This window comes from Phycodurus eques, chromosome 17, assembly GCF_024500275.1.
Source record: "Phycodurus eques isolate BA_2022a chromosome 17, UOR_Pequ_1.1, whole genome shotgun sequence".
NCBI lineage: Eukaryota > Metazoa > Chordata > Actinopteri > Syngnathiformes > Syngnathidae > Phycodurus > Phycodurus eques.
The window spans coordinates 9,298,339-9,312,169 of NC_084541.1; the positions used below are offsets into that span (position 1 = coordinate 9,298,339).

Genomic DNA, 13,831 nt, shown 5'->3' on the forward strand with positions numbered 1-13,831 from the left:
CCTGTAGTTCTTCAAATATGCTGATCCACAGTAAAAATCCGGTCCTTGGAAAGTCACATTCAAACATGATGGATGTCGCGATTAGCCTTCCAGGTGAACTTTAAGACACTGTTGATATTTCACATTTTTTACTCTCAATTATAACAATAAATCACATTTTCTCTCAATGAGTGCACAGCCAACAGGCACACACAGGCACATGTGAGCACGCACATCCATTCCGTACTTCAAAACCTGATTCCTGCAGGGGTACCACCAATCCCCAGGAGAGAGCCCGTAGAGCAGGAGGATGGCTTCTGCTCCTCTTGGCTTAACAAGAACGTGTTGTCTTAAGAACAGCTGGGACTTGCTTCGACACAAAGTCATGCGAGTGAGCTCCCAGAGATATGAACTCAGTTGGTTTGAGCAGCCCTCGTCATAACTATAATTATTCCTATTCAGGGTGATTGTTTCAATTATGGTACGTTGCGCTTGTTTAAACCTGCCTATTCAAGGGATGGGTGTGTTTGGAAAAAGAAAAGGTGTTTTTTTTGCATTTTTTTTTTTTAAACAAAGCAGACATAAGAAAATGGTAGCGGAAGCTAGTAATCTCACAGCATGTTTACATTAGGCATGTGACCTATCTTTTAGTCATGAAAAATGACATCATCTGCAAAGGCAACAATTACAACACAACATAAACCATTTGTTTTTAAATATAAGAGGATAGGATGTTAGGCTAAAAGCTATAGGTTTAACGATCTGACCTTATTTGTGTTTGTGTGTTGCATGCTGCATGTTCAGTGTGCCATCGTTAAATGTTACTAACAATGTCTGACAGTTACTTAGTCAAATAATTGTTCACTTTATTGTGTCTATTTTTCCTACTATATGTTAGGAGGTGCCTCTTTCATAATCTGCTCTTTTGTTTCTCTGTTTTTTTCTTTTTTCTTTGGACTGTCAACTTTCTGCAATGGCAGATCATCTTGGGATTGAATTTATGGGTATGGAACAATCCATTTTGATTCTCCGTCCTGCATAGATACTAAAAAAAATAATAATAAAAAAAATAAAAAAGATTTCATTTTGACATGCATTCATTCCATCTGTGGTGTGACCTGTGAATCATACCATCCCCTCTATTAACCAAACAATCTCTCCCCGGTCAGACATACTGTCACTCGTTAAGAGTGTACAAACCCTACAACTGATTCTCCATCGAACGTGATTAGCATGGATGTCATCACCTGCACTTCTCGTACTGTACATGTGCATTGAGTCAACCGTCTGACTCACATAAGCACATTTCTTTCTTTTATTTGCTCATTCCATCTTTAACAAGCATGATATATCATGTCAGTAGCTGCCAGATGCCTTCCAACTCTAGCCTGTTTTCTCTATGCATATGCCTTCCCTTTCTATTACTTCTAGAGATTTAGTACCTGTGTCTTGCCTCACTCTCTCATAAATTGAGCTGAAATTTGCCTATGAAGTATAAGATGTCTGCACTGTTTGATTTATCTTTCAATGAGTGGTTGTTCATATGAGCATGCAGTGCTATATTTAGAGCCGTATGGTCATGATTTGCTTCTGTTTGCTGCCATTTCTGTCCTTCTTTTGACAGCTCTCATTTTCTTTAAGCTTTTCCAGAAAAGTACTTCAATGGTTTGAGGGTGAGATGAACACTAGTAGCAAGCAAATGTACACACCATGAGGCTGGCTGTGTTCTCACGAGAATTGCGCAGGAAATCGTACATAAAAGTTGAGCATTTTATCACATTAAAACTGGACTAGTTTGCAACAATATGAGTGCCACATGCACAAACTGCCACTGTGACACACTGTGAAAAATAGTGGACATTGCCCTGAAAAGGCCATATATTGCAAGGAAAACACTCAATTTTGCCATGAAATCAAGGTGGTTGAAGTTAGGTTAAGAGAACATATTGCCTGTTTAAGAAAGAAGTCCCTTTTTCTACAACTGGTTGTCCCAAAAATACGTTTATTTAAGTGTCACTTAATGTACAGTAATTTCCTAATCACTGTGTACAAAATTAGTTTCTAACAGTAAAGTACGACGGACTAATGGTAGTAACGAAGTAAATTTTATTTATATAACACGTTTCACAGATAGGACACAAAGTACGTCCAATAGTAAAAATAGAGTATATAAACCAGTGAATCACAACATTTTAAAGTTAATCAAAGAAAAACAAAAAGCAATCATATCAACCCAAAATAAATAATAATCAAAACACATCGTAATCTTACTGGAATGTCTGCCTAGAAATGTTTTATTTTTAAGTGCTATAACAGTTTAAAGTTGTTAACAGTTAGTTGCAAATACGTTAGCACGGAATTTGCATGTTCTCCCCTTGCTTTCCCGGGTTTTCTCCAGGTATACTTGCTTCTATTACTTCTTCCCACTTCAAAAACAAACAAACATGCATGTCATGTTAGTTGACGACTCTAAATTGTTCGTAGATGTGAATTGGTGTGAAAAGTTATAAAAATAATAGATATTTTGGTAAATTATGTGTTTCCTCATTATTATTTGCAAGCATTCAGCAGCAATTCAGAACAAATGGCCTTTGTTCAAAGCAGAGTCAGACTTCCATTGTTAATTACAATAGGATTAATCCTGAAAGAAAAAAGGTATCAATTGAGTGTGTATACATCTTTTGGGACACAATATCATTTACAGTGCCCTACATTCTGTATGAAATCCTGTGTAATTCTGGTGTGAAAAGACTAGCGCCAATGTTTTAATCATTCAAGGAAATAACCCAGTTTGCCACAATGATTTCTGTAATATGTCAAAACATTAAACTGGCTCAATGGTGTCAACTGGCTTCAACCATTATGTAAGAGTTGCACAAATTTAACATGTTTATCCACAGTAATGTAACCTCCTTCCCCCTGAGGAAGGAGTAACGTCTAACCCTCAAACACACGCAAACTCTTCTCTGGAAAAGCTCCTCGGTTTTAATGTCTTTGTGATGATGTAACACATGAATAGTCAGGGAAGATAAGAAGTATTAGAAGGTTCATACTGTAGATCTGCAGTGTAAAGCAGGAAGCTGCTTATGAAGAGACTGACTGTCTTCTTCCTCTTTGATTTGTCACTGTATGTGTGTGCATGTGTGTCTGTGTGTGTATGTGTGTGCGTGTGTTTGCATTGTGTGCTGTGGACAGAGGCAGAAGAACTCTACCAGAAGAGAGTCCTGACAATCACGGGTATTTGTGTGGCTCTGTTGGTGGTGGGCATCGTTTGTGTGGTTGCTTACTGTAAAACCAAGTAAGTTGTGCTCCAAAATTCACCAAAATGTACTTATCAACCATGGTACGTCTTCACATACTGTGTACAGTGCGATAAAAAACCAATATTTTTTCGAAAGGAAACAAAGAAAGAAGATGCACAATCATCTGAGGCAGAACATGTGTCCAGAACACCCCAATCGGAACCTAGCTAACGGACCCAATCACCCAGGACCAGGACCAGAGGAAATCCCCATGGTAGATGTGAGTTTCTGAAAAAAAAATTCTACAGTTTTAATGGTTAACCCTAACCCTTTTGTACCCTATTAAAATAATAGTCATAGTCAATCTTCATTTGAAGATGAAGAACGGAAGGTCATGCTGAATTTAATCAAAACATTTCGATTTATGTGACAATTGCAAATCCAGGTTTACACGGCCTCTGAAATGTAACCCCTGCTTATGGGGTTTTCAAAATAAAACCTCAACACCTGAGTAGAATCTCATTTGATTTGCCTTTGAAAATCCATCCATCCAATTTTCAAAAGCGCTTGTCCTCAGGTGAGCTGGAGTCAATTGCGGGGCGCAAATAGACTTTCACCCAGTTCACACCCTTTAGACAATTTCCAGTCTTTTATTAACCTAACATGCACGCTTTTGGAATGTGGGAGGAAACTGGAATCCCTATGAAAATCCCCAAAATATATACAGTACACTACTCACAAAAATTGAAAGATATTCAGCTTTCGGGTGAAATCTTCGGTGATCTGCAAATGCACTATACCCTTTATACGTGAACTTAATTTAACCTTAAACCTGCAGTGTGCAACTTTTATTTTGTTAATAAAAGGTCAGATTCACCCACTGATGCAATTAAGTCTATCAGCTCCTTTAACATTTTGTTGCTGTATTTTTCAGTATTTTATCTTTTATATTTCATTTCGACCGGCTGAGTTCCCGCTCTCCGTGCTTACTGGCGCACCAAAAATAACGTCCCGGAAATTACAGACTGGAAAGTCATGCATTTTGTCTAGCAATCGCCGGAGCGCGGCCCTTTGTCTCCTGTTTGTAAAAAGCTAACTAAAAATATCATTTCGTGTTTCCATAGCAGAAAATAATCATACAGTAATTACATCTTCCGAAAAGTCTATCTTTTATCCCCACCGGCTGTCCTTCAAAACAGAATAAAATAGAATCACCCTGGAGCCTATGTCACATCAACGGCTCCGTTGTTGTGATGCAGAATTCCTGCCGAGGGGGCGACAGAAGCTACACACTGCAGCTAAGATTTAAATTCTGAATGCGCATGTCCAACTGATCAATGTTTCAATACTTTTTGCACAACTTGCTCTTCTCTAACAAGGAGCTGAATGGTGAAATTCACAAGTGTTTCAATGAAATTGCCAAGGCTTCATACAAGATGTAATTGGCCACTGATCTTACAACAGCAAAGATACAGAGAAACTGGAAGTGTCACAGAAAGGCGTAGAAGTAGATGTCCTTGGAAATGTTGATTCATGGATCAAAAATCTGTTGTAAATTATACCATCCAGCTCCTTGTTACAGGACAGGAAGTTGTGCAAAAAGTAGGTAACTGAACCATCGAAGGGTTGGGCATGTGCATTCACATGTTTCAAGAAGATCAAATTACGTTAACCTGTAAAGGTTCATAGAGCATTTTAGGTCCATTCTGAAATTTCATACAAAAGCTGAATATCACTAACTGTTTGTGAGTAGTCTATAGAAAAGAACTAAAAATATCCTATCAATATCCATCCACTGACTTTGGACGAGAGCAAGGGTACACCCTGAACTGGTCGCCAGTCAATCATAGAATAAAAAAACAAAAAATCTGGCCAACTAATGAACTTGTAAAGGTTATGGAGCATTTTAGGTCCATTCTGAAATTTCATGCAAGAGCTGAATATGACTAACTAACTGGATATGCAAATTACATAATAAAATAATGTGTACAATTAAACTGCCTTTCCTTTGACACAGTACATATCAAAGAACGTCCCAGCAACTGAACGAGTCATACGGCCTGCAACAGAAGGATCGTTCCCTGCCAGCCACACCTCTTCCAGATCTCATAATTCTTCCACACGCGCCCATTCATCAACTCACAGGTGAGCATGCATCGGGTGCATCAATGCAACAAAAGCTTTAGAAATGTCTCCACGTGTGCCTGACACCGTTTGCGTCGTTTCAGACCCGAGGAGCGGACGTGGAGCCTGGAACATTCGGACAGTATCCTCTCTGACTCACCCGGTATGATGTCATCATCGGTGGGAACCAGTAAATGCAGCAGCCCCGCATGCATGGAGGCACGAGCCCGGCGGGCTGCACACTGTGCTTACAATGACCCCCATCGGCCGACCCTCCAATATGGGGACTCCTTTGACTCCCTAGGAGACTCTCCACACAGCGACAGGTGAGACTGAGGCCCCTGTGGCTCATTTCTGGAAGTCTTCAGAGACATAGTAAAAAACTTGGTATTGTATTTAGTCATTTAACGTGTGACTTTACATTCTTAACTTTCTGGGCTGCCAAACCACTGTAAAATATACATACCATTTGCATGCATAGCATTCAAAGCACAAAACCAAGGGCCCGTATAAATTCAATCTTGCATTTTGTGTGTTAAGAGTTATTTCACTCTATATAAGTTAACGGAACCATTCTATATTAAGTATGTGGACATGAATTGGGCCTCAAATTGCTATGCACAGCTTGATTACGTAACCGACATCCCCTCAGAGTCCAGTAATAAATAACATGGGCTTCGTCCTTTATGGCAACAGCTTCTGGATCAGCAAAATCAGCACTTATGTGGAAATCTCTCAGGCTCACTTGGCCTTAGTGTATAGAGCTTCCTAAAGGCTCATCACCCTTCAAAGATCCACAGCGATGCGCCATCAGCGAAATGCAACTTCTGCCAAGTTGTGTCTTACATGTGTTGTGTGGGCGTTTTGGTGGAGCCCAAGATTAGGTACACCTGCATCTGTCAATATCCAATAAAAAAGGTCGTATCAAAAATGATGCCTTAACACTGTCAGTGTTCATTTAACAATATGTTTATTATTGTAGTTGTGGTTTAAAGTGGTGTAGTACTGTGTGTGAAGTAAACCTAAATAAGATATATGTATATAATGACCTGTACCTCACTCCAAACTACAACCACATGAAAATAAGAATTGTAGTTTCGACAAAGGAGCATCTCAAAGATCTAACTGTTTTTTGCTTCACACTTCACTTTCTTAGTCAGATTTGGAATTGACAAATTACGTTGAATTTTAAAACATCAATATTAAAAACCATAATTATTTCTGTATAACATAAAAACATCTTTAATCCATCAGCATCACCTAAAATACATATTAAAAGACTTAATGAAAAAAGAAGTAGACCTTTAATATATCCTTGGGGAACACCAGAGGATGATGATGATGTTAACACAGGTGGATCGCAGCTGTGTTATGCAACTTAAACAGCTCTCAATTAACCAATGACACATATATTTTGTCTGTGGTAGCATCCACAGACAAAGCATGCTGGCCTTCTTTCTGGGAGCTAACTTTGGGTGTGAGATGATATTTCTCTCTTGGGTGAGAGAAATAAAGATGATTCTGATTCTGATTCTGATTCTGATTCTGAGACTGTGTACACACTAGACTGAGTACCTGTCAATCATAGGGTTGTCCCATAAAGACAAACAACCATTCACACTCACATTCATGCCTATGAGCAATTTAGAATCTATAATTAATTTTAATTTATGAAACTAATTAAAATCACTCAAGGGGAAATCCAACTCACATTCTTTTGTATAGTATATTTGCATTAGACCACACACAGCAGAACAGACACATTCAGGCATGCAAGGAGAGATGTCTGAGTAAAGGAGTACACTTGGGGGGAGGACTATGGGGGGATGATAGGGGGAAGAAAACATGCAAGCACAGATACAGATAGGTCCCAGTCAAAATTCAAATGCGGAATTTTTTTGTTGGAAGGCAGAGTGAACCTCGCTCATCCACGGTGCTGTCATCATTAATTAGTAGTTCATATTGTACTTAATTTAGCTGCACTGGCTTCATTTCGTTGACAAACATGTCCTGTGACCTGCAGTGATGTTAAGTAATGGACAACAAAATACAGTATATCAGTGGCTCAGTATAAATGTATCTGGACAAAGACTTAGCAGGAACAGGAAGTCAGTTAGACACAAATAAGGCCGCTTCTCCACAACAGCACTTTTAAAATTATGAAACATTTCTATGTAGACTTATTAATTTTGTAATTTAATCACTTCTGTTTATTCATTCTATAGTAAATATTGTATCCAGAGCCAGAGCCAGGTCAGGCACTCCTGCCTAAGCGTTCAGTGGGTACTTCCCCGTACATAATCCACATCTTACTACCTCGATCACATCACGATTATAGAAACTATCAATACTTTACAAAAACGCAATGTGCCATTAACATGACAAAAACACAAACAAAATTAAACAAAATACATCATACTCATTATAACATTTATGAATGTGTTCAGATTGCTACGAAGATATTTTGCGAGTCGAACTTGGTTTGCTCTGACCAACCAATAAGAGGATGTAAAAATGCTGAAATTAATATGGGCCAGCTAGCTTGCTCTATGAGGCGAATTTAAAATTAAATGGTTAAAGAAACAGACGCATTGCTATCATAGTTCAAGTAACATCGGCCAGCTCTACTGATTGGGCAGATAAGATTGACCATAGCAGCACTTCCATCTCATCCATCCATTTTCTTTACCGCTTAGCCTCACTAGGGTCTTGGGCTGCTGGAGCTTATCCCAGCTGTCTTCGGGCGGGAGGCGGGGTACACCCTGAACCGGTCGCCAGCCAATCGCAGGGCACATAGAAACAAACAACCATTCGCACTCACATTCACACCTACGGGCAATTTAAAGTCTTCAATTAACCTACCATGCATGTTTTTGGGATGTGGGAGGAAACCGGAGTGCCCGGAGAAAACCCACCCAGGCACGGGGAGAACATGCAAACTCCACACAGGCGGGGCCGGGATTTGAACCCCGATCACCAGAACTGTGAGGCAGATGCTCAGCATTTAGCGGCTAAAATATAAAAAAAATAAAAATAAATCTAACCTCCACAACAGATCCTGGAAGTAGTGCAGCTTAAAGGAAACACTACACGATGTAGAGAATAGACTGTTGGGAATACATTATTACAATTTTATTGAACAAATATTGGAAATTGGGTTGTAAATGTACAACCCCAATACCAATGAAGTTGGGACGTTGTGTTAAAAATAAATAAAAACAGAATACAGTGATTTGCAAATCATGTTCAACCTATATTTACTTGAATACACTACCAAGACAAGATATTTAATGTTCAAACTGATAAACTTTATTGTTTTAGCAAACAATCAGTAACTTTGAATTTTATGGCTGCAACACGTTCCAGAAAAAGCTGGGACAGGGTCATGTTTACCACAGTGTTACATCACCTTTTCTTTTAACAACATTCTTTGGCCCAGAGGACACGACGTCCACAATTTCCAAAAACAATTTGAAATGTGGACTCGTCGGACCACAGAACACCTTTCCATTTTGCATCACTCCATCTTAGATGAGCCCAGAGAAGCCGGCAGCGTTTCTGGGTGTTGTTGATAAATGGCTTTTGCTTTGCATATTAGAGTTTCAAGTTGCACTTACGGATGTAGCGCCGAACTGTATTTACTGACATTGGTTTTCTGAAGTGTTCCTGAGCCCATGTGGTGATATCCTTTACACATTGATGTTGGTTTTTGATGCAGTGCCGTCTGAGGGATCGAAGGTCACGGGCATTCAATCTTGGTTTTCGGCCTTGCCACTTACATGCAGTGATTTCTACATATTCTCTGAACCTTTCGATGATATCCCTAAATTCCTTGAAATTGTACGTTGAGGAACATTGTCCTTGAACTGTTCGACTATTTTCTCACGCACTTGTTCACAAAGAGGTGAAGCTCGCCCCATCTTTGCTTGTGAATGACTGAGCAATTCAGGGAAGCTCCTTTTATACCCAATCATGGCACTCACCTGTTCCCAATTAGCCTGTTCACCTGTGGGATTTTCCGAACAGGTGTTTGATGAGCATTCCTCAACTTTCTCAGTCTTTTTTGCCACCTGTCCCAGCTTTTTTGGAACGTGTTGCAACCATAAAATTCTAAGTTAATGATTATTTTGCTAAAAACAATAAAGTTTATCGGTTTGAACATTAAATAGCTTGTCTTTGTAGTGTATTTAATTAAATATAGGTTGAACATGATTTGCGAATCATTGTATTGTTTTTATGTATGTTTAACACAATGTTCCAACTTCATTGGAATTGGGGGTTGTAGGTCAGTGCTTCTCTTAGCATTCAGGGCTGCAGAGAAGGCCTTGCCGACCCTGACGGCCCACCAGAATCACCACTGATTACGTTCCTTTCTCTTTTTCCCTCCCAACAGATATTTGTCAGCTCTAACGACACCAGCCCGCCTCTCGCCAGTGGATTTCCATTACTCATTCCCCCCGCAGGTGCCTACCTTCCAGATCACCTCGCCCAACGCCAGCCAAGCCATGTCCCTCCCTCCCGCTGTTCACAACCCGTACCCACTGGAAGACAACCAGCCTCTGCTGCGCCACTACCAAGTGCCCCTCCACGACACCCAGTGCCAGGAGGCCTATCGGCAGCAACGGCGCACTTATCCCAACGACAGCAGGGGCAGCCTGCCCTCAACCCCCTACCGCCTGGCGGACGACGAAGACTATGAGACCACCCAGGAGTATCTCTCTTCGAGGGAGCAACCAAAGAGAAGTGGGTCCAGCGCACCCGATAGCCGGCGTTGGAGGAGATCCAGACTGAACGGCCACGTGGCCCCGCGTGGATACGAGGCATCCCGGGACTACGGCTCCCGGAGCTGCCTTACAGGAAGCGAGTCAGAGGAGGACGGCGAGAGTACGCCTTTCCTCAGTATGCAGAACATGAAAGCTGAGCCCTCCACCATCTACAGGCCGGTGGACAGTCGGACTCCTCACTCGTCGGGGCGGCACAGTGGGCGTGGGAACATGCAAACAAGACTTACACACTCCTGCTCCAAACCAGACACTACACCCCATTAGAAAATGACCATGAACCAACAAAAAGTCAATATAGTATAGACCTGCATCTATAAGAAATATTTTTATTTTATATAACTGACAGATATTCTAAACAAATGAAATATTTATTTTCATTTTAGCAAAAGTTGTCTACTAGTTAACAGCAAAGACTTTTTTATAGGGAAAACTCTATTTATATGTACATTTTGATTTACAGCATAAAAAGATGTGCCAGTTTTTTCACAACGTAAAAAAGAAAAAAAATAGAGTAATATTGTGGTGCCTTTTGCTGTTTGCCGATGCCAGAGGGCCAGTGGAGGTTTTTGTAGCCTTTCTTATACGGATGCCTCATTTTTTTATACACATTAATATTTTATTTTATTTTATTTTTTCCCCCCATCTCTGGTTGAACGTTTCCTTTCTTGTATCCTTTTAGGAGTCGCACTCCACTGGAACCCCCTTTTCATATCATGCAATATAAACCAGTTTCATCACAAAGTGTATGTTTACATCAATGTAACTCACCTGTAGAGTTTATTATTTGGGATCAATTAGAATGAATACCATATAGATCATTTTTGCCACCTGATTTGGATGTGTGTGTGTGTGTGTGTGTGTGTCTGTGTGTGTGTGTGTGCGCACGCATGTCACTGCTTCCATGTATTGTTAGCGTTGCAATGGTTGTTGATGTAATGGCATCGCCCTACGGATTTGCCAGTGCGCATCAGAAATACACAGAACCCCTGCTTTATCACAACTGTGTGCCCATCCCTCCACATCACCCCCTGACCCCACCCCCATCCCCATCCCCTCGCACCAGTGAGTAGGCGCAGGTGAAGCTGCGGTAGGTTGTGTTAAGTTATGCAGGTCATTGCTTGATGTGTTTACAGCTATTCTTTACCCCCGTCCCAGCCTGCCCCATTAAGCCCACCCCCCAACCATCCACCCTCCCACCTTTTCTGCAGGCTCCCCTCATTTTAGCCCTTTATGAGCCTCAGAAATACTGAGCCGCTTGGCACAGGGTGACCCCTGCCATTAGAGGTGGCGGGCAAAACAAAAACATTACATCTGTTTTCACTCAACTTTTAACTCCCCTCCTCTTTAAAATCCCATACTTCATCATCCTTCTGTGTCCATTCTTGTTTTTGTGGTCTCTGTTAGTGGCCACACAGTGTCTCAGGATTTCCGAATTGCCTCCCCAGCCCCAAATCCCTCACCCAGTTAAGTCTGTTTCGGACCTTCATGCACTCATAACCTACACATCCACACAGTCAAGTAGGAGGAAAACAAACTAGACAACACGAGTGGAATAGATGTGAAAGGGATCATTCGATGCAAAATATGCAAACTTTCCGTTTTGCTGTTTGATTACATCATTTTCTAAGAGGTGACCATGCAGTGTGTGCGTGATGCCTGTAGTGTAGAATGAAACAACACAATATACAGTCAATGCATATTTAACACAGTTATTTTTCTTCATTAAAAAAGCCATCTATCGAGTTTCTTGTGCACATACTTATTTTATCACTCGGTTTAGAGAGCTTCACTCTTACAGGCAGACTTCCAGTAATGTCAAGTAGCATCCAAATAGTGTCTCCTCCGATAGTACTGTGTACCTACCGCTTTGTCTTATTGACAGATTTTGTCTTCTCAAATTCAGCCTGATGCAAGGAATCAAAAACATTAAAGCCCACAGAAAACTTTGAAAATCTAAGAGGAAAGCTGAAGTGTTCACTGTTGATATGTTGCTATTAAGAATTAAAAAGAGATGATAACGATTGCGCTGCACTTCTAATTGCTACGTGGCAATTGCACAGTGGTCTTTTTCATGGGGAATGGTCTTTGGTCACATGTCACTTGCAGGTAAATTCCCTATCCCTTCCCCCAAAAACTCATCTAATTTAATTTCTGTGATCCCCCTAACTCTGGCAAAACTCACCATGTTGAGGTCCTATCAGGCATGCTCTGCTATAGAGTCCTCTCTTTTCATTTTAAGACCTACTTCCACCTAACCTCGCACTCCCCCCAGCTTGAAACTCCCTTTCCTCTGCATGTCCTTGTGGTCAAGGTTAGATGGGTGCATGGTTTTAAAAAAAAGGTGAAAAACAAAAAGAAAAGCAGCCGACAATTCTATTCCAGTCAGTGAAAGTGTATGTTATTTAACATTCAGCAATAAATATGAAGCTCCCACCCCTTGCCCCCCACATGTCAAGCCTGGAATATGCTAGAAATAAAAGAAACAATGCGAGATTGTCATAGATTGTAAAATAAAATGAAAAATGATTCCACCTGTTCATATGAGGAAAATAAATCTTTATTCATATCATTTTATGATGTAGTTATTTCTGCAGAAATGTTTGCTCTGCATCTTGATTTATTTCTTTGCTTGAATGCACATAATCTTATGGATGTGTACAAAATGACATTTTTGATAGCATTATAGTATGGTGATCGGTGATGAATGGACACACATATACTTTGAGAAAAAAATACGATATAGTCCCCATAATTAATCCTGCCGGGGAATGATGATGCAACATATTTCATAACAGATTTATACTATTCACTGTAAAGGTTAACGTTTTTTTATTTAGAAAAACTAGCTTTCAAATAACTTTATACTCTATTCCTCTATTTGAGAAACAAAATCAATATCCTCCAGGACACTAAATTGTGCAGACAGGGGTCTTTTATCTGGCAATTACGTAAGATTAAAATAGTTACACTGTACTGTATTTCAGTATACTTTAGCATGAGTGAAAACACACCACTAGATGGCAATACCAATTGCAAAACAAGTACATCACACAACAATTGTGTGGGGAGGAGTCCCAGTACAAAATTGTCTAATGTGTGTCCAAACGCATTTATTAAGGCAAAAGAATATGTTTTATTCATGTGCTGGGTGAATAAGTTGCATGAATACAGGAAGGTGACAGGTCATTTTAATGCCTAAAATGTGGATGAATGCTGAATTCAAACGAAAGACCAGCATCACTGTAACGCTTTTTCTGCAATTAAAGGCAATTAACAATACTATAGTATGGCCAGTTTAAAATGGTAAAACAATATTAAATGAGCTAACAGAAAAAAAAAACGTTTTTTTTTTGGATCAAAAACTCATACAAAAACTCCAACGCTATCATGACTAACTTACTTTCCTCCATATTTTAGGATTGTAGAGGTGAGCCAATCCTGTTCTTTTAACTTCCAGTCCATGTATAAATATGAACTCAAATGAGTATAAGACGCAGTGCCCTACCATCGGTGCCAGCAAAAGGCCTTCTCTGCTGGCCTAAACATGATCAGAAACAATGACCTACATTTGGAAGCAAGATTATATTATTTGTTTCATTAAATTGTATTGATTGAGGCAACGTAGATACAATATTACATCCCAAATACCAGAATAAGTTGGTTTGGCAAAATATGTCCCCTTTAACACAAGAGAATGAAGGC

At 40.0% G+C, this 13,831-nt stretch overlaps 1 protein-coding gene across 3 annotated transcripts in view; it reads left to right on the top strand.

Annotated features, from left to right (window-relative positions):
- nrg2a (neuregulin 2a) overlaps positions 1-12,669 on the top strand; it is a 127,474-nt gene extending 114,805 nt beyond the window's left edge. For 2 of the 3 annotated variants that reach the window (XM_061702978.1, XM_061702977.1), the window contains exons 6-11: positions 960-983; positions 3,175-3,277; positions 3,378-3,501; positions 5,239-5,366; positions 5,450-5,671; positions 9,739-12,669. In XM_061702978.1, the coding sequence (XP_061558962.1) occupies positions 960-983; positions 3,175-3,277; positions 3,378-3,501; positions 5,239-5,366; positions 5,450-5,671; positions 9,739-10,393 (1,256 nt within the window). In that variant the 3' untranslated portion in view covers positions 10,394-12,669. The remainder of the gene's footprint in view (positions 1-959; positions 984-3,174; positions 3,278-3,377; positions 3,502-5,238; positions 5,367-5,449; positions 5,672-9,738) is intronic. The other variant, XM_061702979.1, reaches the window with a different exon arrangement.
- The last annotated feature ends 1,162 nt before the right edge of the window (positions 12,670-13,831 follow it).